The sequence below is a fragment of the Somniosus microcephalus genome, chromosome 20 (genome assembly GCF_052327205.1).
Source record: "Somniosus microcephalus isolate GS21.2 chromosome 20, FLI_Smic_1.0, whole genome shotgun sequence".
NCBI classification, from domain to species: domain Eukaryota; kingdom Metazoa; phylum Chordata; class Chondrichthyes; order Squaliformes; family Somniosidae; genus Somniosus; species Somniosus microcephalus.
This window is the reverse complement of record NC_141006.1, coordinates 36,547,340-36,573,026: the sequence shown is the minus strand read 5'-3', so window position 1 is coordinate 36,573,026 and position 25,687 is coordinate 36,547,340. Positions and strand designations below refer to the sequence as shown.

Here is a 25,687-nt window from a genome sequence, read left to right as displayed (position 1 = left end):
CCCATATCCTTTGATTCCCCGAGAGTCCAAAAATCTATCTATCTCAGCCTTGAATATACTCAACGACTCAGCATCCATAGCCCTTTGGGATAGAGAATGTCAAAGTTTCACAACCCTCTGAGTAAAGAAAATCCTCCTCATCTCAGTCTTAGATGGCTGACCACTTATCCTGAGACGATGCCCCCTTGTTCTAGATTGTCCAGCCAGGGGAAACAATCTCTCAGCATCTACCCTGTCAATCCCACTCAGAATCTTATATATTTCAGTGAGATCACCTCTCATTTTTCTAAACTCCAGAGGGTATAGGCCCAAACTGCTCAATCTCTCCTCATAGGACAACCCTGTCATTCCAGGGCTCAATTAGGAAGAAAGCTGATGACTACTCACTACTGCAACATTCAGGTAACCCCAGAGCACCACCAAGGAAAGTAGCACTGTCCAATGCCATGCAAAGAAAAGTTGTATAATTCTGGAGGCAATAATCAGATGGTGGTGTCCAATATGAAACATAGAAGATAGGAGCAGGAGTAGGCCATTCGGCCCCTCAAGCCTGCTCCGCCATTCGATGTGATCATGGCTGATCATCCAAACTCACTACCCCGTACCTGCCTTCTCCCCATATCCCTTGACACCTTTAGCTCTAAGAAATATATCTAACTCCTTCTTGAATATATTTAAAGACTTGGCCTCAACCGCCTTCTGTGGTAGAGAATTCCACAGGTTCACCACTCTCTGGGTGAAGAAATTCTTCCTCATCCCTGTCCTAAATGGCTTACCCCTTATCCATAGAATGTGACCCCTGGTTCTGGACTCTCCAACCATCGGGAACATCCTTCCTGCATCTAGTTTGTCCAGACCTGTCAGAATTTTATAAGTTTCGATGAGATCCCCTCTCATTCTTCTAAACTCCAGCGAGTATAAGCCCAATCGACCCAATCTCTCCTCATACGTCATTCCTGCCATCCCAGGGATCAGCCTTGTGAATCTTCGCTGAACTCCTTCCATGGCAAGAACATCCTTCCTCAGATAAGGCGACCAAAACTGCACACAGTACTCAAGGTGCGGTCTCACCAAGGCCCTGTACAACTGTAGCAGGACATCCTTGCTCCTGTACTCAAACCCTTTCGCTATGAAGGCCAACATACCATTTGCCTTCTTCACCGCCTGCTGCACCTGCATGCTTACCTTCAGCGACTGGTGCACAAGGACACCCAGGTCTCGTTGCACTTCCCCTTCTCCCAATCTATAGCCATTCAGATAATAGTCTGCCTTTCTGTTTTTGACACCAAAGTGGATAACCTCGCATTTATCCACGTTATATTGCATCTGCCACGCTTCTGCCCAATCACCCAATCTGTCCAAATCATCCTGGAGTTTCTCGGTATCCTCCTCGCAGCACACACGCCCACCCAGCTTTGTGTCGTCTGCAAACTTGGAGATATTACATCTAGTTCCCTTATCCAGATCATTAACGTATATTGTGAATAGCTGGGGTCCAAGGATCGATCCCTGCGGTACCCCACTAGTCACTGCCTGCCACTTGGAAAAAGACCCGTTAATTCCTACTCTCTGCTTTCTGTCCGCCAACCAGTTCTCTATCCAAGTCAATACCTTGCCCCCAATCCCATGTGCCTTAACTTTACACGCTAATCTCTTATGCGGGACCTTATCGAAAGCCTTTTGAAAGTCCAAATACACCACATCTACTGGTTCTCCCTTATCTATTTTCCCAGTTACATCCTCAAAAAATTCCAGTAGATTAGTCAAGCACGATTTACCTTTTGTAAATCCATGTTGACTTTGTCCGATCCTGTCACTATTTTCCAAGTGCTCAGCTATTACATCCTTTATAATGGACCCTAGCATTTTCCCCACTACCGATGTCAGGCTTACCGGTCTGTAATTCCCCGTTTTCTCTCTACCACCCTTTTTGAATAGTGGGGTAACATTAGCTACCCTCCAATCCATGGGTACAGTTCCAGATTCCAGCAAATTCAGTACATCAGGCCCCCATTGCATGAAAAACTAGGCACAATGTGTCTGACGTAATAAAACTCACTACGCACTTGGTTTGAGTATAAAGCAAGGCTTTAATCAACTTGTTTCAGAACATGGAGGTCTAGTTGTATTTCACTAGTTCCTTGTCTTACAAAATGTCCCTGGCAGCTGAGGCTGACGCCTGAGTATTTATACTCCTTGGACGGCGCCACCAGCTGGCCGTCCAGCGTTATTTCACGAGTAGTTTCTTGATGAATGATGAGATTTCTAACAGTGTCCAATACAGGAGTCCATAAAGGGTGCTGGGAACCTGTGCACAAGCTGTGCGCAAGGCTGATTAGGCCTCTGACTTCTATTCAAACTAGGTGGCTGTTTCATAATTTGGTGTGAACACCTGGTGCCTGCCCGCATGTGGAGGGCCAACACAGACTGGGTGGGCCAGATAGCTTGGTTTCCATCTTGTAATTTCTATGCAATTCAATGAATGTGAATGTGCAAATCACAAGTGCGCTAAGGCTGTGATTTTTCAATCCACAGTCACAGTGGGCAAAGCACCTAGCCATGGGCAAGGACTCAGGATACCTACTCACAACAATCAATTTACCTTCGCTATAATCATCAGCAATGAACCTGGTGATGGTGTTGATCATATCATTGCAGGTGTAGTTAAATAAAGCAGCGTTACTAATTCATCTCTGTGTCCAACTCAGTCTGATCCCACTGGCAAATAAGAGTTAAATAGCATATCACTCACTACTGTACTGTGGTGCTGCTGCTGACTGATCTGGTTTGGTCAATAATTAATATCTCTCAGAATGGGTTATGTAAGACAGTGTGAGATGAGCTGATTTCGACATCATGCATGAAACCCAACACATATAAATGGTGGATCCAAATCTAATTTTCTGCTGTGTATATGTTGATGAAACGGCGAAGGAGATTTATATGATACTCTTCCGCTACTATAAGCTAATTTCGGGCTGGCACTACATTTGCGATCGGATGCCTCCGACCTGTAAAATATCTACGCATTTACCTGGTGGCCTGGGAGGTACGGAGACTTGCGATCCTGGGCCTCTCCGGGTCCACGCGGGCAGAGGCCCATGTATCCCAGGGGCACACGTGGTTCGTAAGCGTCCCTGGAATCACGTGGGTTGGCCCAACCAATAAAAGAAGGGGCTCCCCATTCATACTTATGGGAGTTCCGTACGTACGGAACTGTCATAAGTATGAATGATGATCATTTAAAAAATACACGAACACATGAAATAATTTTTAAAAATTACATATTTATAATTAATTAAAATGCCATTAATTAAATATTTGAAACAAAAATTTAATTTTTTGAAAAAAAATGATATGTTTTTATGGGGCTAAAAATAAACTTACCTTATTGGACAGGGTTTTTAATGTATAAATGAGTGATAACATTTTATTGTTCTTTTTTTTTTTAACTCTTATGCTGGTAAAAGCAGGCCATACGCCAGCTTTTACCAGGCGTAAGAATTTCACGGGCATTCAGTGGGCGGAAGTTGGGCAAATAGCACAACTCTCCACCCGCAGATGCCCATCTCCCGGGGATGTGGAGGATCTGTTAAGAGAATTCTTGACAGATTGCAAGTTCTGGGTTTTAGCACACGTGCTTCGCATGCCTAAGCCAGGAACTTGCGCGGTCCTTACAGAAGCCTACGCACCCGTAGGGGTCGCAAAATATGGCCCAATATTTCTGAGACATAGGCACATTCTGACGTATTTATAATTTGTTTGCCCTACATTGTATATTTCTTAGCTCTTCAGGTTGTGCACATAGACTGTGTCAAGTGTCTTACAAAATGTTTTATTCTTTCGCATCCTGTGCTGTCCCCAGACTGTTTTTTTCCTCCTGGAAGATTTCACTGCCATACTTCCTAATGCTGTCCTTGTATCTTTTCTCAAGTGACTGCTGCCAACTGCTTATTCTCCTCTACCAATGCAACTGGTATTTCAAAAATAGACCAAACACTGGCAACTTCTGCAGTGTGATGAATTTTGAGCTTATAACTGTGAGCCGTAACATTTTAGTGTTTTACTAAATATTGCTAACCTCACAGGCCCTACCTTAGCTCCAAATAACCTCACTTCTGCGAGCAAAGCACTTGCCAGAGAGGCTACAATTCAACCTGAAGCCAGAAAAATAACAAAAGGGAAAAACCAAGAAACAACACAACTAGAAGATTCCAGAGGTTCAGTTAGAAGTTCTCGTTTTTGCTCATGAAAAGCAATTAATTGAAAAACTAAAATTCTGGGCAAATGGTGTTTTTACTGGTGGGGAAGGGTGGTTGGCTGCAGTGCACCCATTCAAACCAGAAACAAAGAAAGAAAGAAAGAAAGATGTTGCATTTAGAACCATTCATGTCCTCAGGGCATCTAAAAACACTTGACAATCAACAGATTACATACCAATACACAGCGGTGGGGGATAGTTCCATCGACGGACTGTTCCAGGCATGCAGGAAATATGGGAGTGTCCCTATAAGAATAAACAGGAGTAACTGATCTTTGTTAGTCATCATTCATCTGAAATATGCAAAGAACTCTCTCTGTCCCATAATGCCCCGCATTACTGCATTGATTAATTACCTGCAGTTGGTATCCCGGTTCGCATCGAAAGGACACAACATCATTGATTAAATATCTCTCGCCGATCTTCACACTATTAGCAGGGACCAATGGTTCTGGACAGCTGGTCAGCCCCACAGCTACAAAATAGAGAAAGAGCAAGCAATTATTGAAGGCTGTATCTGTTCTGACAATGATAACAATTTATGAAGTTCTGGCACAGTTGCCACAGTTTTAGTCCCAATTAAGTACAGTGATTCCTTGTCATACATAGTTCCCAATGTATTTTGGTGGTGTAACCAGCACAGTGGTATGGAGTGGTTCCCACTTTGACCTCAGAAATGCACACTGACCTCAATATTGATTTCATTATTTCCACGTTCATTAGCTCCAGCATGTTCCATGCAGCCAGCATGGTCACAGTCCACATGCTGTTACAATCAGAGAGGCTTTGAAAATCTGTTTTGTGCCCTCCATTCCTGAATGAATGGTAGACACTGAGGACTGTGATTATCTGATAAAATAGAAAGGGAAATCTATTCAACTGTGAGGGTGAAAAGGTATATTGAGGGAAATGCCAGATTTGCCATGATTATAGACATTCCAGGGACGTTTTGCTTGATTCTCATCATTTGTTACAAAAGGACTTCTTCTCAACTGCTTGCTTTCCATTTTCCTCCACTCTCTTGTTGCACCATAAGTATTGGGAAATCAACGATCAAAATATCATCATTTTTGACATGCAAGCATTCAGTAAGCATCTGCAATTCAGTGAAAACTGTGTTTATTAATTGCAGTTGTTGTGAGTGATACTTTAAAGGTAAAAATTGGAGTTATGATGGCATTGTGGGACTATTACCCACGCTGCCCTGGACGAAGGAGAAGCAATGTCATCTCCCAGGTGCAATGCTACCAGCTGTCTCTCTCCACAACACAACATATGCTACAGATACTTGGCAGGGATTTTATTCACATAGCTCCTCAGAGTATAGAAGATAAAGTGAGATCTGCCTCAGTAAAACATTTACAGTAGCAGCAAAGGAGAGAGTAAAGTAGAACAACAAAGAAAACCTTAGCATTCCATCACGGCAGAGGACAGTCTAACAGTATAATGTCAAAGCAATACATCCGTTGTACATAATTCTGGAACTGAAGCTATTATAAATGCTTAACAATTTATTCGTTTTTTTAAAACTACATTTTAAAAACATTTATGTATTTACTTAAAATATTGTTAGTCAGGAATTGTTGAAAGAAACAGAATTTGGTTTTCACTAGTTGATCTCCAAGCAGTGTTTTTCCTTTAGGAAGGAGGCATTGATTCTACAGGGCACAGAACATTTCTTAGATGCCAGGGTTCCCAAGAGTCTGGGCGTAGTAGATGGCACGCACGCACTGTGCAGAATACCGAGCATGGCTGTGCCCTCCTTACAGACAAGGTTATCAGCAAATGTGGGAAGAGAGAGGTTTCAGTTTTTCATTGGTTGATCTCCCATGCTCACAGACAAAATTAAAATAAAAGATTGGAACTGGATAGTGTAGTGTATGTACCCGTCTATCTTTAAGGGAACTATTGAATGTAACCGTTCACCTTTAAGGGAACTACTTTAGGTGTGGCACTATTTGTTTGGCTTCTGTATACTGTAATACCGATAGTGACCACACCAGTATATAAGTGTTGTGGCATGATTGCTGGGGCAGATTCGCCCGGACCTTCGAATAGTAAAGACCTGTTTTGTTTGTTACTTCTGAAGTCTGTGTATTTATTAACTGCACAACCCACAGACTTTACAGATAGGGCTAAACAGCTGATACCTCTGACATACACTGCTCACAATTTGAGTCTCAGATTTGTTCAGAGATCTCAACCATTCCTAGCCACATGGTGTTTCATAGCATGTACAGCACAGAAACAGGTCACTTGACCCAACTACTCCATGCGGGCGTTTCTGCTCCACTTGAGCTTCCTCCTACCCCACTTAATCAAACCCCATCAGCATAACCTTCTATTCCTCTTACCCTCGTGTGTTTATCCAGCTTCCCCTTATATGCGTGTACCATATAAACAAAAGTCAGTTGTATGCAATGGTAGAGAATTTCATTGGATGCTAGTCCTGAGGTAAGAATGATGTGTACATAACACGTGAGGTATAGTCACACCTGCCTTTCTTATCCCCTCAGAAACAACCCTTTCTCCTCCAAATGTAACACAATTGGAACTCCAAAAGGAATTCGAATTCTTTCCACTTTGGATGCTGCATTGAAATAGCAGCTGCAACAAATGGATTTAGAAATTTTAGAGGAGATTCTATGATCCTATATCATAGTGGGATCAGAAAATCCCAGGAGTAGCCTTGTGTCTATTCTGAGGTGGAATCTCGTAGCCTGGTTGAGATTGTTCGCTCAATGTGCCCTAGGATCAGCAATTAGCCTTGAGGTGCTGGAAGTTGTGTGATGAAATATTCCATTCATCACTGCCTGTGACTGTGGTTGGTTTCAGGTTTCCCCTCACCATTGTATTGCCTGTGACTGTGGTTGGTTTCAGGTTTCTCCTCACCATTGTATTGTATATTGGAATGTATGGAATGTGTTGTGTGTAGGGCTCCACCCATACCTGGCCTCTATGTAAGCCAGCTCAGTCTGGCCTCATATCCAGTACTGCAGAGCTCCAGATGGAAGATACCTCTCTCCACTGCGTGTTATCTTCTAAGTTAATAAAAGCCTTGTTTTGTTCCGCTAACATCGAGTCTCGGGATTATTGAGGCACATCAATTTTATTAACTTATTTTTCAACACAATGGATCAACTCCTGAAACCCGAACGTTTGGATTTGGATCAGCATGCTCCGGACGCATCAGCACGCTTCGGACACTGGTTTATGTGTATGGAATTCTTCCTGGACAATTCCGCAGCCGTCAAAGACGCTACGGACGCTGCGAGTATGAAACTCGGAATTCTGCGGAATTGGGTAAGCCACCAGGTTTACCCCCTCATCCAAGACGCCGACACGTACCTGGCCGCCTGCGACATCTTAAAGGCGCATTACCAGCAGCCTACGAATGAGGTGTATGCTAGGCATCTGCTCGCCACTCGCGCACAGCGACCTGGGGAATCGGTGGAGGAGTTCCTAGGCACCCTGAAAATGCTTGGCAAAGACTGCAAGTGCCGAGACGTAAAAGCCGCAGTGTACACCGACGAGCTTGTTCGCGATGCCTTTATCACAGGCCTCAGCTCCACTTACATCCGGCAAAGACTGCTGGATAAAACGGGATTGGACCTGAAACAGGCTGCGGACACCGCGCGATCCCTGGATGTGGCCCAGAGAAACTCGGACGCCTACTCTTCAGCCCGCGCCGTCCACGCCGCCACGTGTGCACCAAGGGCGCCGCCATCTTGGAAGGCATCTTCCCCGCCCGGCAGCCCGACACCGTCGGGGCCCCGCTCTCCCCCCAGAAGCCCTACGACAGCCGCGACGCGTCGGGGACCCAACTGCTACTTCTGCGGGCAGCCAAAGCACACCAGAAACCTGTGCCCGGTGAAAGGCACCACCTGCTTTAAGTGCGGTAAGAAGGGGCACTTCGGGAAGGTGTGCAGAGGGAACCCCGCCGGAAAACCAAAATCCGCCACCGCCGCGTGTGCGCCGTGGGAGCGGCCATCTTGGACGCCATCTTGCCCGACCTCGTGGGGTCCGCCATCTTGTGAGCAGACAGCGTGGACGCCATCTTGTCTCGATCAGGGCCCTACAGTGGCATCGGTCACAGTGGACCAGACCAGGCCCCACCCGCTATCCAAATCAATGGTGGACATCGAGGTAAACGGGTGCCGGGTTAAATGTTTAATTGACAGCAGAAGCACGGAGAGTTTTATCCACCCTGAACTGGCACAACAACTCTCCCTAAAGGTGGTCCCTACTCGGGGTACCATCTCTATGGCTGATAAAACCCAGACATCGACCATTCTGGGTTACTGCACGGTACAATTGTCCGTTAACGGGACTGTATACGATAATTTTAAAGTATTAATCATGAAGAATCTATGCGCGAGCGTGATCTTGGGCCTGGATTTCCAGTGCAACCACCAAAGCATCACGCTCAAGTACGGTGGGTCCCAGCCGCCCCTCACAGTGTGCGGCCTGGCTACCCTGAAGGTAAAGCCGCCTTCGCTATTCGCGAACCTTACCCCTAACTGCCGGCCAATAGCGACCAAAAGCAGGAGGTACAGCTGGGAGGACAGGCGGTTTATCGCGACCGAGGTAGACAGGCTCCTGAAAGAGCGCATTATTGAATGCAGCAATAGCCCGTGGCGCGCCCAAGTGGTGGTGGTAAGGGGTAGCGAGAAGAAACGGATGGTGATCGACTATAGCCAAACGATCAACAGGTACACCCAACTAGACGCCTACCCGCTACCCCGCATATCAGAAATGGTGAACCAAATCGCCCAATACTGGGTGTTCTCCACCATCGACCTCAAGTCAGCGTACCACCAGCTCCCTATCAGACCAGAGGACCGCCCGTACACCGCCTTCGAGGCGAACGGACGCCTCTACCAATTCCTCAGAGTCCCCTTTGGGGTGACGAATGGGGTCTCGGTCTTCCAGAGGGAGATGGATCGCATGGTCGATGACCACCACTTGCAGGCAACCTTCCCCTACCTCGACAACGTCACCATCTGCGGTCACAACCAGCAGGATCACGACTCGAACCTCGAGAGGTTCCTGAAAACCGCACAAAAACTCAACCTCACCTACAACGAGGACAAGTGCGTTTTCAACACCATGCGCCTCTGCATACTAGGCAGCGTGGTGGAGAATGGGGAAATTGGACCAGACCCCGACCGATTGCGCCCCCTACGGGAGCTGCCCCTGCCCAACACTCCCAAAGCCCTGAAAAGGTGCCTGGGGTTATTTTCTTATTATTCCCAATGGGTCCCCAACTACTCCGACAAAGCCCGCCCCCTCTTGAAAGCATCCTCTTTTCCGCTCTCTGCTGAGGCCCACGCCGCCTTCAAAAGCATTAAGCAGGATATTGAGCGGGCCACGCTACAGGCAGTGGACGAGAACACTCCATTTCAAGTGGAAAGTGATGCGTCTGACTTTGCCTTGGCGGCCACCCTCAACCAGGCGGAGCAGCCCGTAGCTTTCTTCTCGAGGACCCTCCAAGGGCCCGAGATCAGACACTCCTCCGTGGAAAAGGAGGCCCAAGCCATCGTGGAGGCAGTGCGCCACTGGCGCCACTACCTAGCCGGCAAACGCTTCACCCTACTTACCGACCAGCGGTCGGTAGCGTTTATGTTCAATAATAAACAGAGGGGGAAGATCAAAAATGATAAGATTCTTAGGTGGCGGATCGAGCTCTCCACCTTCGAGTATGACATCATTTACCGGCCAGGGGCCCTTAACGAATCCCCAGATGCCCTCTCACGAGGGATGTGTGCCAGCGCCACCGGGGATCGGCTACAGACCCTCCACAATGACCTCTGCCACCCAGGGGTCACGTGGCTGTTCCACTTCATAAAGTCCCGCAACTTACCCTACTCGATTGAGGAAGTTCGGTCTCTGACCAGGAACTGCCGCACTTGCGCTGAGTGCAAGCCTCGGTTCTACCACCCTGATAGAGCCCACTTAATCAAAGCTACACGGCCCTTTGAGCGGCTCAGCTTAGATTTCAAGGGCCCCCTCCCGTCCGTCGACCGCAATGTTTACTTCCTGAACATTGTGGACGAATACTCCCGGTTCCCATTCGCCTTCCCCTGCCCAGACATGACCAGCGCCACGGTCATTAAATGCCTCAACAGCCTGTTCTGCCTGTTCGGTATGCCGAGCTACATCCACACGGATAGGGGGGCGTCCTTCATGAGTGAAGAGCTACGCCAGTACATGCTGTCCAGGGGTATCGCCACGAGCCGTACCATCAGCTACAACCCCCGGGGTAACGGTCAAGTGGAGTGAGAGAACGGGACAGTATGGAAAGCAGTCACTCTAGCTCTAAGGACCAAGGGCCTCCCTATCTCCCGCTGGCAGGAAGTCCTCTCAGATGTGCTCCATTCGATACGGTCGCTATTGTGTACTGCCACTAATGCTACGCCTCATGAACGAATGTTTAGCTTTCCCCGGAAATCCACCTCAGGCGTATCCATGCCGTCATGGCTCTCCACCCCAGGTCCGGTATTCGTGCGAAGGCATGTGAGGGGCCATAAGACGGACCCTCTCGTGGAGCCAGTGCACCTACTCCACGCCAACCCCCAATACGCGTATGTCCGGCACGCCGACGGAAGGGAGGACACCGTGTCAATAAAAGACGTCGCCCCAGCCGGTAACGACAACAACCACGGCAATAGCAGCAACAACGACCACAGCAACTCTTACCCACCCACTACTCTTTCATCACCCCCGGAAGAACATCGACCAACGGCACCCCCACCAACTACCCCTTCAACAACCCTGGCGGCACCCCCGGCAGAGACCCAGGAGGCCACCGGGGACACCCAGCCGACACCCGCGACACCACAACAGCCACGTCGGTCGCAGAGGACTACCAAACCCCCGAACAGACTAAATCTATAGAAGGGGTGAATGTGATGAAATATTCCATTCATCACTGCCTGTGACTGTGGTTGGTTTCAGGTTTCCCCTCACCATTGTATTGCCTGTGACTGTGGTTGGTTTCAGGTTTCTCCTCACCATTGTATTGTATATTGGAATGTATGGAATGTGTTGTGTGTAGGGCTCCGCCCATACCTGGCCTCTATGTAAGCCAGCTCAGTCTGGCCTCATATCCAGTACTGCAGAGCTCCAGATGGAAGATACCTCTCTCCACTGCGTGTTATCTTCTAAGTTAATAAAAGCCTTGTTTTGTTCCGCTAACATCGAGTCTCGGGATTATTGAGGCACATCAAGTTGATGAATCATGTGCAAAGTGACAGGTATGTGATCAACCTGCAGGCTAACTTGGGTTTCAGTAAGCATCTATGCATCTTGCAGGTAGGTTCTGGTCCAGTGGATTGTGGTGTGATGCTCTTCGCAAATGCGAGGTTGGCAAGGCTTCCAACTGTACATCACATCTTGAATGTGTGCCCTACTGAGGTATGGAAGTGCATCAGATGCAATTGGGGAGCTGCAAGGATGTGAGGATTTGGCAGCAGCAAGTAATAAATGTGGAACAGATGGACAAGCAACACTTTGCAGCACACACAGCCTTTGGCCATCTATCCAACACATGGTACTGTGTCAGTTAGCCTTACTGTGACAAATTCCTCAAAGTGTGTTGTTCTCTCCTGCATCTGTTCCTAGATCCTACAGGTAGCATACACAGCAATAAGTGTGGACACCACCCACTGCCAGGAATGGTGCAGTGTTGTCTCATGAACTGTTAAACTGAGCAACCCCACCCCCGCACCCACAACATGGAACAGCTACTTTGCTAACCATCCAACAGGAAGGTGGATACTGTAACACCTCAACCCTCCATATCATGCCCCCACATTGAGTTTGTATCACTTTATATATTCTTGACACATCCTTTTAACACACCCCCTCCCACCCTGCCAATCTTGGCCAAGGTTGAAAAATATTTAATGTTCATCTTGAAGCTTTATAAAGGCTGAAACAATATTTGCCCCTTATACAGCTACTTCCCTTTAAGTCTGCACAACCCTTGCACAACCCTTTAAAACTGAGTTGCTAGCCAGATTTTGCGAATCCCACTTTAGGCTAGCTGTCAGTTGAAGAGCAGAGGTCTACTAAGAACTTTTGCTAATTATTCAAATAAGCAACCACACAAATTGGATTTAGTCACCTTCATGTGCTGTGGGCTACCTTTGGTCAGGAAGCTACCTTCGGTCAGGGAGCCAACCAGTCATTCCTGGCAGATTCTGCTGGTCTTGCAAGTTGGAGCTTAGTTATCCTTTCTACCTCTCGGAATAAAACTGACAATTAATTTAGAACTAGTTAGTATTTAAATATGGAAAAACACTTAGAACCCTCATAACCATTAGGGAGAGGGGACTGGGATTGAAATACAAGTTCTGATATGGTAAGGCCAGTGCAACAATGTTCCCAATACACTGTCTCATCCCTCCTTGAATAGTTCTGACCAATGTTCGCCCTAATTGCTTTTTGGGTGCGCGGTCCCTTTAACGGGCTGCGCTGCCCATTCAAAATTTTGCGAAAATCTCCCATTCAAAAGCCGGTAAGTGGCCTGTGCGGGACCTCCAGACAGCTACGCAGCCACACAGCTTAGTGGGAACATTGGTTCTGACTGTCATTTTGAAAGTAGAACTATATTATTTTTCCTATTTGTATTGTGTGGATGCGCATGCGTGTGTGTAACTGAGTGATTGGGTTTAAAGATAAGAGTTCGACGCATTTTTCAAAGAATCCAAATTTTCAATTTTGAGAATCAAAAATTGGACTTACAAATTTGAATGCCAAATTCAGATTAAAACGTCACCTGATGCACGCAAATCCATAGGCGCTCAGAGGGCGGGTTCGGAGGTGGGTCCGCTGTCAAAATCTGAAAGATTGACAGCGGGTCGGGAGCCCGCTGTGAACCCGCCTCCGTGTCAGTTTCCCAAGTGCCGGGTCTGCCTGTGCTTTACAGACCCGACACGAAGCGGTGGGTGAGCCAATTGAAATTGTTAAGAGGTTGTTAAAAGGTACTTAAATAGCATTTTACCATCTACTTACCATTTTTCCAGCTTTTTGACTCGGGGATCGCGTCAGGTAAGGAGGTCGGGTTTTCAATGACTCTCCATTGTTCTGATTAGGTGACAGCTGCAAAAGTGGCATAAAAGCTACCATTGCACAGCTGGTCACTTTCCAATGTTAGAAGCTGGAGCCTTCAGGATTTGGAATGCCCTTATGAGCTTTATGCAGTTTGGAAGCGTTGGAGTAAACTCTCTATCCACTGTCACCTCCTTGGAACAACCTACCTCACCATTGACAGATCGCTCCTGTCATCTCAACTTCAGCTGCCATCTATTCCAGCAGCATCGGTACCCTTCAAAAAATCTCACCTTGTCCTCAGAATCCCACCACGATCAGACCCAACACCAGCAGCACCGGGCACACCAGCAACAACAACAGCAGCAACAACAACGTTCTCCGCAATCACCTGATGCTGCACAGGACACAGGGCATCAGCACCTGACCACACTGCTGCCCGGGAGGCCAGGGATGGCCTCATCATGGCCAGGTTTACTTCACTTGATGCTGTACACCCTGGCTGCCACAAGTTGTGCTAGGTTGGCATCACACCAGCACCATAAAGCATCCCTGCAATGCCCAAGCCATTCCTTTCACACTCATCACCATCGTGGGGGGTGCCCTTGTGTGCACTACAACTCACTAAATCACTTCCAAAGGTGCACACAAATCTGTCCAAGGCGGCAAAGTGTTCACAGATTTCAATATTTGACAACACATTCACAGAAACTGTACATGAACATTGGCTAAAAGATCCAAGTGCCTACCCTTGTGTGTTGTTAGTTGGTATGATTGGACAAGGGTGAGTGTGAGGGGTGGCTAGTGAGATGGGGAAGTGATAATGTAGATAGAGAGCGAGGGATGCATGGAGGTGCAAGGTAAATTGGTGTGAGTAAGGATGTGCAGGAGTAGGATAGGGAAGGCAGAGTTATGGAGATGTGATGAGTGACACAGCGGGATGAGTTCAAGTGTGGTTTTGCAGTAACGTTTCGTGATCTACTGAAATCATTGAAAAGTTTGCGCCACTGCAGCCTGGTCCTCCTGACCATATCCCTGCTTGTGTCCTCCTCTGTAATGTGCAACCAGGCTGCGTTGGTGTCCTGGGGATGTCTCTTCCGCCCATTGAAAGGGAAGAGAACTCCATGTGTGCTGTGACTCCCTCCATAAGCATATGGAGGGGGTCATGGGAGAGTCTGGGTGCAGCCCTGCACTGCTATGCAGTGCTTGTCAGTGTTTGCAGCACCTCAATGCTGTAGAACACTGATAGCACAACTGTCAAAATGAATGTGCACACGGCCCCTTTAAGGAAACCGGCTGATGATGCGTCATCAAATGACATCATCAGATCCGCTTTGCTTGGCCGGGAACCTCGCAGGGCGGGCTTAACAAGCCCAATCAGGGCACAATCACTTCAACAGAGCGCGATGGAACTGGGAGCGGGGTCGCAGTCCACCACTTACCTCGGCCGCACTTAACCTGTCTCGGTAGGCAAAATCGCGGCCAAAGTCTCTAACTTAATCGCTTGTACTGTAAGCCATGAAACATGAGGGAACCGAGTCAGGATTCATCAAATCTATGTCTTTGTCACTTCTCCATCTGCTTGTTCTAATAGCTTGTGCTATTTAAAATCTCTGCACCTCCAAAACCATTTTTATCGCATTAATTTTATAACTTAATAAAATAGTAATGAATTTATTCAACACATGCAGCTTGAATAATGAGGAGTGCGCAATTCTGAACGCTGTCCTGTTCAAGTATGAATGGCAGTGCATCTCCAGGAATACATTAGCTTAAAGATGCTGCATGCGTATAACACTCAGCAATAATTCCTGACTGTTTATTTAAAGGTCACTTAAATCCAGTGTGGCCACATCGTTCATAAATGAGGATGAGATTCTGTCACAATTGTCAACGGTGTCATTCATTTTATTTTGAGTTTTCAACAAATCCCATTGCCAGTACTCATCGAGAAGCTGGGTGGTTAGATTTGTGCAAGCTATCAGGGAAAACGCATGGGAGAAATCATTTTTATTTTGGGACAGGTTATCTTACTGTAACACAGTGAAAGCGAGGCAGTTTCGGGCTCCTTGGCATCAGACAACGACAAACAAAGAAGAAAAAACCCAGAAACTCTTAGATAAAACTAGCAGCAAGCTCATAAACATTAACAAATAATAGCTTTGAAATTCAGCGTTTGCTCCATGAGCCAGGCTTTGATATTTGAGAATCTTTTATAGACAATAAAACATATAGCCAGCAAATAATACAGGGTAGCACCAAGGTGCAGAGCACCCCACCAACTTGCAAGGTACCGCCAAGGTGTAGGGTACCCAAAAGGCACAGGGTGCCACTAGGGTGCAGAATATGCAACCAAGGTGAAGGATACCCACCAAGGTTGAGAAGAGCCCATGATGAAAATCAAGAAGAGTCAAGTGACGCAACTTTTAGACTTTAAAAATATGTAGTTCTGGAGTTTGACTTGTGTGCATTTGTTTTTTGTTTAAGCTGTTAACATCCACTGATAATTCTTACTTTTATATTCCAGATGGAACCCAGCGGCAGAAACACTTATGTCAGAGTAAAAATGTAAATAAAGTTGATTGGAGCTGCTGTTCAACAAAGCGGGGACTGTGGTACCTGTAAGACAGGAATCAGAGAAAGTAATTGGAAGAGATCACCAGGACTATTAGCAGATGCTACACCGTGGGCATTATAACCTGCGTCTGAAGTAAATTTAACAACGTGCACTACAGCAAATGTGTTGGCTCTAATATGGAGCTCACTTGATGCTCACGTTCAGATTGATTGCAATTTGCCCAATTTCATAGCTGAGACCAATTCAAAATCCTTCTTTTTAATATTACATCAAAAAATGACTGAAGCTACTTGATCTACAAAAAAAAAAGTTTTCTGCTGCTTGCACACCTCGAACAATCTATTTCACAGGTTCAGATATTCAAAATCCATTGGAGTCCACTTAGAAGAAGCAGGACTTCCAGTGCATGAATTAATACCACTTTAAGTAAGCATAAAATAATTTGGTAGCAGAATGCCATAGTACGCCGATGGTCCAGGGCAAAGGCTTGCATCAATGATCCTCTGTGCATCAGTCTTAGATCATGCCATCTGGGCGGAGGTGCCAAACAGAGAATAGGAGTTAAAAAGAGAAAAAATAAATCAGCTGCCAAGTCAGCCTGAGCCGTTCTTGCACCGCCTCCTAGAGCATAGCTGCAGAAACATTGGCAGATTCCTGAGAACAAATCATCTGCAGGATTAAACAGGTTCAAAGAGGTTAAAGATGACCAATAGACTGTAGTTTTACTTTTATGTGAATTAAAGTCATGCATTTTCATGGAGTTTACTAAAAGCTCCAAATATGCAGATAATCAGGATTTTGCACATTTCTCTCGGTCAAATTTCAGCAAAATTCTTATGGCTAAGAATGTACAACAAAATTAAAGGGAACTAATTATTGAACTTCAAGTAGCCTCTTTTACTCCCCTTCGCAATTCATTTTTCTCCTTTATTCTCCACAAAGTATTCCATCGGAGAGGGTCAGGAGGTTCCCTGCTTGCAGGCTTCTGCTCATACCACCCTCGTATAGAGCAACTCTGCACGGGTGGTCGTGGGGTCAGCTTATTGCATCGCCTTCCCTCTCTCTGGAGTGGAGTGGCAAGCGTCTCCTTGAAGTTCTCTCCTCCGACAGCACTTGCCAAGGTCATGAATTCACAGCATGAGCAAGCGTGGGCATAAACCCTTACCACAACCCTCACCGGTTCAGCAAATAGCTCAACATCACATTTTAAAAAGTCACCTTCCATTAACCTACAAAAGTAGAAATATACTTTGATTCAACAATGTGATATGATTTCCAGTTTTTAATAGCTGCAAAGCCTTTTCTCGGTGCAGTACACTGATGTGCAAAGAGTATTGAAATTCTGTGCAGTTATTAATGCAAACATTTTCTATTACAGAATATCTGCAAGAGTCATCTTCAAAGTTATCTTAACATTTCTACAGAGCTTAAGATTATTCTCTGGGGCAAAAATTAAATATTTTACATTACATTTCATTTCAGTGCAAAAATGAAAACATTCCTCAAATGATTAATAATTTATAGGCAGTCATATACAATGGGGGTTTGGGAGGTGCTGTCAAAGAAGCCTTGGAAAGTTGTTGCAGTGCATCTTGCAGAGACTCTATCCCCTGTTTTCAATCTCAAGGGAAAGTTGTTTGTAAGCAGTTCTTGGTCCCCAAAAGATTATTCATCCCTCTTCACATGTGCACTGGAGTTGCCTGCCCTGCCCCTCCCTAGCCTCTGCTCTATATCTTATTAAATGCTTGCTAAACCTACCCTCTGATCTGTGCTCATAGTCAATGTCAAATAATCTGCAAACATCTATATCACCTTTGCCTCGCAGCAATTTGAAGGCCTGGATCTCTCAATCTTCTTTTCTCCTAATGGGATTGGGGGCAAGGTATTGACTTGGATAGAGAACTGGTTGGCAGACAGAAAGCAAAGAGTTGGAATAAATGGGTCTTTTTCCGAGTGGCAGGCAGTGACTAGTGGGGTACCGCAGTGATCGGTCCTTGGACCCCAGCTATTCACAATATATATTAATGAGCTAGACAAGGGAACTAGATGTAATATCTCCAAGTTTGCAGACGACACAAAGCTGGGTGGGCATGTGTGCTGTGAGGAGGATGCCGAGGAACTCCAGGATGATTTGGACAGGTTGGGTGATTGGGCAGAAGCATGGCAGATGCAATATAACATGGATAAATGCGAGGTTATCCACTTTGGTGGCAAAAACAGGAAGGCAGATTATTATCTGAATGGCAATAGATTGGGAGAAGGGGAAGTGCAGCGAGACCTGGGTGTCCTTGTGCACCAGTCGCTGAAGGTAAGCATGCAGGTGCAGCAGGCGGTTAAGAAGGCAAATGGTATGTTGGCCTTCGTAGCGAGAGGGTTTGAGTACAGGAACAAGGTTGTCTTGCAGCAGTTGTACAGGGCCTTGGTGAGACCACATCTTGAGTATTGTGTGCAGTTTTGGTCGCCTTACCTGAGGAAGGATGTTCTTGCCATGGAAGGAGTTCAGCGAAGATTCACCAGGCTGATACCTGGGATGGCAGGAATGACGTATGAGGAGAGATTGGGTCGATTGGGCTTATACTCGCTGGAGTTTAGAAGAATGAGAGGGGATCTCATTGAAACTTATAAAATTCTGACAGGACTGGACAGACTAGATGCAGGAAGGATGTTCCCGATGGTCGGGGAGTCCAGAACCAGGGGTCACAGTCTAAGGATAAGAGGTAAGCCATTTAGGACAGAAATGAGGAGGAATTTCTTCACCCAGAGAGTGGCGAACCTGTGGAATTCTGTACCACAGAAGGCAGTAGAGGCCAATTCATTAAATATATTCAAGAAGGAGTTGGATATATTTCTTAAGGCTAAAGGGATCCAGGGGTATGGGGAGAAAGCAGGAACAGGGTACTGAATTTGGATGATCAGCCATGATCACATTGAATGGCGGAGCAGGCTCGAGGGGCCGAATGGCCTACTCCTGCTCCTATCTTCTATGTTTCTATGTTTCTACGTTTCTAAGAAGACCAGTCCAGCTCTGTGAGTCTCCCTTTATAATTTACAGCTCTACTCTGGACTCTTTCCAATGTAGCACTCATAGCAGAATATGCAAAACTTCTTATGTATGGGGCTGAACCAGTGATCCGTCCAAGACTAGAAGAACTCCTTTGACTTGTAAGGCACTATTTTCCTTTGCTTTGCACCTGGGTAACTTCAGTTCCTGAACAAATAGCAGAGTAAAAGGGGCAGAAAATGGTTATGCCAGGTCTTTCCCCCTTTACGTTGCAAAAAGATTTTCTAGGGATCTTGCGGGAGGGGGGTTATGGTGTGGATTTAAAAAGATGGAGCCGTCTTAGTGAATCTAATTTTTCTCCACTAATGCCGAAAGAATGCTCATTATGAGGGGAGCCCAGAAGATGTGGGTCTTAGGCCCTCCACTCAGCCCTTACAAGATCTGAGAGGGCTAGGCAACAATTAGATGGAGCCTGGAAAAAGATTAGCACCTTTCCTTTACAGATGCTGGACAACATCCATGGGTTTGCAGCTAATGGTCATGTTGGAACATGGGACATGTTGAAACATAGAGAGGAAGAGGCAGAGAGGCACATAGAAAATATAAGAAAAGGTAGACAGCTAGCAAGGGCATTGAGGGAGAGCCTTAGCCCTTGGTAAGTAAAAAAGGTGCAATTACAAAAAAAAGTGGAACATGTTGGAATATGGGACATGTTAAACATGGAGAAGGAAGAGGCAGAAAGCTTGATGAGATATTAAGTCTAGCTTAGCATATAGCATAGTGAGCGAACACTACAATGCGCATTTATTTATTAACATGTATTTTCTTTATATATTCACATAGGTAATTACAATAAACTTATGAGTCAAATTAACTAACTTAGCAAAGAGCTTGCTGGGAAATTAGAAGTTAGCTTAACATACAATATAAAATCAGGTAACTGAGACGTTAAGATATTAGCTTGGTAGAAAAATGGTGGGAAAACTAACAGCTAGTTTAGCACAGTGAACAGGAAACACTATTGCAGGATAGTGTGTGTGCGCATGTCATTAATTGAAATAAACCACTGTGCTTGGACCCTGAAAGCCCACCAGAAGGCTTTTTGGCTGTAAAAGTTTGAAAGACAAAGGAGTTATTAAATGCAACTACTTTTCACACAGAAAAGCAGACAGTTAACGATCTGAGGACAGATGAGATAAGGAAAACTACGTGACATGGGGCTGGAGCTTTGATTCAAAATGGACACCATGGTAAGGTTACTAAAGTGGGGGTGTCATGTTAAGTCAGGTGACAGAAGGAATCCAATCAAGGGCAAAGAGGCAGATTTGAGTTCATTACAGGCACAGAATTATATAAAAACAGACATTTTGGGGGAAAAATTGGGTGAGTAGCACCACCTGTTAGCGCCTAAAGAGGCAGTCAGTGGCTGTAGTGCCACTGGCTGCGCCTCCCGCGATATTCAGCAGGGGCGCTAATGGTGGCGTTAGCCATTTGCGCTGCGCCGCCACTGATGATGTCATCGGTGTGCGCAGCGCCCTATTCGCGCCCCGTTCGTGTTATTTGGTAGTGAATGCCGCAGTTGCGCCGTTCACTACCCGCTCCCGGTTCACGGGGCCTTACTGTGCCGGCAGCGGCGCAAGTTAAGGTGGAGGTGTGGGGCGGCCGCCTTTTTCGGCGGCCGCCTGCCAGCACCTCCGTCCCCGGCCTCCTAACCACCCCCCCGCGGCATTGCCGGCTGTTTCCCGAAAGCCCAGCCCTTCTCCTTGGTGCCGGGCTCGTTTGCCGGCACTTGCGAGCGGGGATCGCGCTGCTGCAGGCCCCTCCCCCTTAACAGTGGGAGGAAGGCCTGCAGTACCGCAGCGTGCCGTGCCGCAGCGTGTAGCGCTGCGGCACGTTGCGCTGTGATATTCAGTTTCAGCGCCCTAAGAGGGACGCGGAGCACCTCGAGCCTCGCCCCGTGTCCCTCGAGGGGCAATGAAACTGAATATCTGACGATCGCTAAAGGCTCGAACGCTGCGCTAAATCCTGCACTCAGGCGACTTTTGCGCCCCAACCCAATTTCTAGGCCTTTGTGTTTTGAAGTTTAGTACAATGTTAGGATGCATGCTTACATCTATTGTACTCTGTCTGCCGATTTACTCCACTTATAAATTGCCTTGCATGCTGACGGAAGAAATAAAGGATTGAGCCTGAAGCAATGACTATTTTTGTAAAGAGACAACGTTGGTCTCTTCATGCACATCAGGTCATTACTGCTGCTGCAGGTCTGCTCAGGGGAATTGATGAGCTAGGCTAATGATCAAAACACTGATGTCCAAGTAGGTCCAGGTCCAGGCATTGAAAGAAAGACTTGCATTTATACAGCGCCTTTCACGACCACCAAACGTCTCAAAGTGTTTTACAGCCAATGAAGTACTTTTGAAGTGTAGTTACTGTTGTAATGTAGGAAAGGCATTGGGGGCGAGAGGATAGAAGATCAGCCCTGCTGTCGTCTGCCCTCGAGATGTGAGGTGTGTGTGTTTCCGTGCTTTATGCCAACATTTTTGGCAACATCAATGAACAGCATGAAATATATACCAAAGCTTTTTATTTAAAGAAGAACAAGGTCATTGTCAATATTTTAACCTCAATGATGAGATAAAATTACCTGAAAAACTGCCAAGCATTGTTGCTGTAATATCGCCACCATCAAAGACCTCCAGGGAGTCCCAGTTATGCTCTGTGGCAAAGCTGATAACTTGAATCTGAAACCACAATTAAATATTATGCGTTATTTTAAAATTAGCCTATAATATATTTATATATGCACATTAGTCAAATGAGCATGTCAGACAATATATACAAAGAGACAGAGGTGAGATATTATGGAGGAAGCTGGACAATCTCGACACAAACTTACAGCATAAAACTGATCAATATTCAGTACAAGATGGCACTTAATTTTTAGTCTCGTTCAAAAGAGCCACGGGGATGATTGTGGCAGGAAATGGAAATCTCAGATTGGTGCATTAACAGAGGGCTGTCTGAAATTTTGCTCAAGGTAAATTATCGGAAGAGTAGAGAAAGCTATAATCTGGATGAGACCCACACTCTTACCTAATGTAGGAATACTTTACATGGATACTGTTTACAAAACCTGGGGGAATGAGGGAAATCTGGCAGGGAGGATCACGCGCCTCTTCCAGAACCAGCATGATTTACCTTTCATTGTAATTAATGGAAGCAAAATCAGTTTGGTTCCGTTACCAGCGTGAGATCCTTTCCACCAGATTCCCCTTTCTGCACTACAGCTCGGCGATACTCAATGACCAGGCTGTACAGATAATAACCTACCCCAGTTCTCAGCCGTCGACAGCCTTCACTCAATGTGCACCCAAATAATAAGCAAAAATATGCTGTGTGAGTGACTGCACCAATTTGCCCACTATATATGGTGGCCAGAGTAAGCAGGAAATTAACAATCCATTCTCTGGTAAATGGATTCATTCGCTGATGATACAGTATCTGTAAAGGCATCGGAATAGCTTTCTGTCTGTTTCAAGCTGTGAGGGTGTGGAAAGAATTTCCCAGAGCCTACGATGTCTGGTGCAGTTGTTACCTATGAAGCTGTTCAATGAAATTCTTGGGTCAATGGAGACCTGCTATATTCATTCGCATATTCAGAATTTGGAAACAAAGTGTATAATTGTAACTGAGTACTGAAGCTGTTTGATAAATTGCACAGTGCTTATTCGGCCTATTGAGCTTGTCCCTCTGATATTCTAGCTCCCCAGCCTACATCCAACTACATTTTCAATTCCTCCAACAACTCCCACGCAATCACATTACCTGCTAAATGATTTACATTATCACCTGGTAGATTATTTGGAATCGGAAGTCTGATCAGCTAGCTAATCACTGTGTGTGTTTACTGTAGCACCAATAAAACCGATATACATTTTTAATATAATGTTTCTGGGGGGAAAATGGCTCCTGCAGCTGGAAATTCAAACGGGAAATAACTCAGTAACATCATTAGTTTTAAAACAACAGACATCTGTTAAAGTGCTACACCTTGTAATGCGTTCTCTTGGCCCTGCTGTAGGTTCAATAGATAGATCTTATATATGTTTTAATGTAATTTGCAGAAAGCAGACCTACAACCTTTATATACCATTAATCTCCCTAATGATACGCTGTTAAATAATAAATGACTAATATGAAGCAAATGAAAAGAAATTCGCTCAATTAATATTACTTAATCTGAGTTCATCAAAGACCCACATGAACAAAGGGTAATTACAGAACAGACATCGATCCTATATTTATATCTCCACAAGCGAAGCTCACTATATAACTGATACTGCTTGTTCCCCGCTGTCCTTGCCTTACCTTTCAGCCAATACACCTCTGCACTCTGCAATCTTTCCATAAATCCATCCATCTTACCACCTACCTCCATACTTCTAATGCCTAAGAGGGCACTAACGGGGCGCAAAGCAACTAGCGTCTGGGCGCAGCGCCGCCAACGCCTCCCGTGAAATTCAGCGGCAGCAGTAACCGTTAGCACCCCGCAGCACTGCGCCACCGGCAATGACATCGGCGTGCGCAGCGCCCCACTCGCGCCCCGGCCACGATCGTTGGTAGCATCCCGACTTACCGCCGGACGCTATGTCCGATGGGGTCAGGGGGGGGGCCTGCCTGCGGCCAGGGCGGCGCTAATTAAAGGTAAGGTGCTGGATGGCCATTTTTGTTTCTGGCCGCCTGCCAGCACCTGCCCGCTTTGCCGTCCCCGGCCTTCTGTGCAGCCCCCGCCCCCCACAGAGTGCTGGCTGCGCTCCGTGAGCCCGGCACTTCTCGAGCGCTGGGCTCTTTTGCTGGCACTCTGATCCCCCGTGGCCCAGCTGGGCCCCGGGTCGTGCTGCGCAAGGCCCCTCACCTTTAAGAAGGGGAGGAAGGCCTGCAGTACCGCGGCACATAGCGCCACGATATTCCCTCGCAGCGCTCCAAGAGGGAGGCGGGGCGCTTCCAGTAGTGCCCTGCTTCCCTCTTGGGGTGCTACCATTCAATTTCGGCTGCGGGGGCGCTAATTTTTCCCTGCGAAGTTAGTGCCCCAAAGGGGGCGTGACTCCATTTTTCCCCCTAAGGGGAAAAAATTTGTGTTCGCCAGCAAAGTTGCCAGTGTCACCGGCAACTGCAGTTAATGGCCACTGGAAATGGCCGCAACACTAAGTGAGTGAAATTGGTCTGGGGGGCATGGAGATAGGGGGCGCAGAGCTCACCTTCCATGCAACGCCGTCCTGGTGGAATTTCTGAAGGGATCCGGGATGAAATTCCTGTCCAGGTCTGACGTTGCAGCTTCCCACAGCCTCTGGGAGCGAAGCTGTGGAGCTCGCAGGGAATTGTGGGTAATGAAGAGGTCTGAGAATTAAAGGGGCTATGCATACTGAAGCAGTACACAATAAAATGCAGTGAATCAATACTTTTTTCAGCCCTTTCTGCCTTTTAAGAAATATTTAATATTTAAAAGTTCCAAATGTGAATATTCAGCTGTTAAAGCGGAATTACCTTCCTAACCTCAACAAATGGGAAAACTGCCTCAGCACTAACACAAATGGCTCAGCGAGCCAGGGAAGGGGCACCGAGGGTCTCACATGCAGCACTCCAGCTTTGTGCAGCAGGTCAACACTGCAAGACCGTCCCTTTCCCCACAGGGGTCAGGAGGCCCTCCAGAAAGAGCGATGTGGGAGTACATCACTAAGGCAGTCACTGCTAGCAGTGTCGCCCCCACCACCTGGCTCCAGTGCCCAAAGAAACTTCATGACCTCAGACCAGTGGTCAAGGTCAGTGAGTGCATCTTCGAAAGCCGTCTCCTACCAACTGCACCACTAGCCTCATACACTGCTCAATGCAGAACCCCCAATCACCCACCTACCAACAATCTGCACCAATGACAAGGCACATCTCCCATTTCTAGCCTCACCTCACCTCCTTGGAGGAGACAGTGCAGGCCATTCTTGGCAGGGGCACCGTTGAGCCCTTGGCCAGCGGCAGGGCTGAAAGGATACAAGATGCAGGGATCCTCGTACATTATCCTCCTTCTGGCATGCACCTCTTGCTTTCCTGCCCTCCCTTGTGCCTTTCTCATTTCACACACCCAAGAAATGCAGCCTGCCCAGCCAATGGGACCGCAGGCAGATGATTCCATTCCGGATATCCTGGCCACAAAGGGGCTGTCTGGGATGCATCTTTCCATCTGATCCCTCCTCTTCAGCTTCCTCCTCTTCTGCATCTTCCTCTTCCCTCTGCAAGCGGATGCTGTACGTGTGAAATTACAGCATAAAATGCTGGAAATACTCAGTTGGTCAGGCAGCAGGTCAACCTGAGACGTGAACTCTGTTTTTCTCTCCACCGATGTTGCATAACCTGCTGAGTATTCACAGCATGTTCTGTCTTCTCAAAGACCTTCATTTACCATCCGAGCCCTTGCAAGCATCGAACAGCACTCTCTACACACTTAAAAAACTTTTCACATCTATTGCAGCAAGCTACCACTTCAATAAAATCAAAAAACCCAGTCCAAACCCTTAAATTCAAACTTACCTGAATGATGTGTGTGTCCCTTTAAGAGCTGCAGACATCACCACTGTTAACCTGGCATGCTTAGGACTCAGCACTAGAGTTGAGTTTGCGTTGGTGATGTTAAGTTGGCATTGCACGCCGATTGATGTCACCATGCTGCAATTTTTTTTCCAGGGTGCTGCCAGTTACCGGCAGTGCAAAGGAATATGGCGGCCGCTGCAGGACCTGACAC

The 25,687-nt window shown here is 46.6% G+C and overlaps 1 protein-coding gene across 1 annotated transcript in view; it reads right to left on the bottom strand.

Moving 5' to 3' along the window:
* Positions 1 to 25,687, bottom strand: part of csmd2 (CUB and Sushi multiple domains 2) — an 807,040-nt gene that overhangs the window by 233,876 nt on the left and 547,477 nt on the right. Inside the window, exons 31-34 of the mRNA XM_085962435.1 lie at positions 21,542 to 21,638; positions 15,830 to 15,934; positions 4,618 to 4,736; positions 4,438 to 4,507 (exon numbers count right to left, since the gene is read on the bottom strand). Coding sequence (XP_085818561.1) covers positions 4,438 to 4,507; positions 4,618 to 4,736; positions 15,830 to 15,934; positions 21,542 to 21,638 — 391 coding nt within the window. The remainder of the gene's footprint in view (positions 1 to 4,437; positions 4,508 to 4,617; positions 4,737 to 15,829; positions 15,935 to 21,541; positions 21,639 to 25,687) is intronic.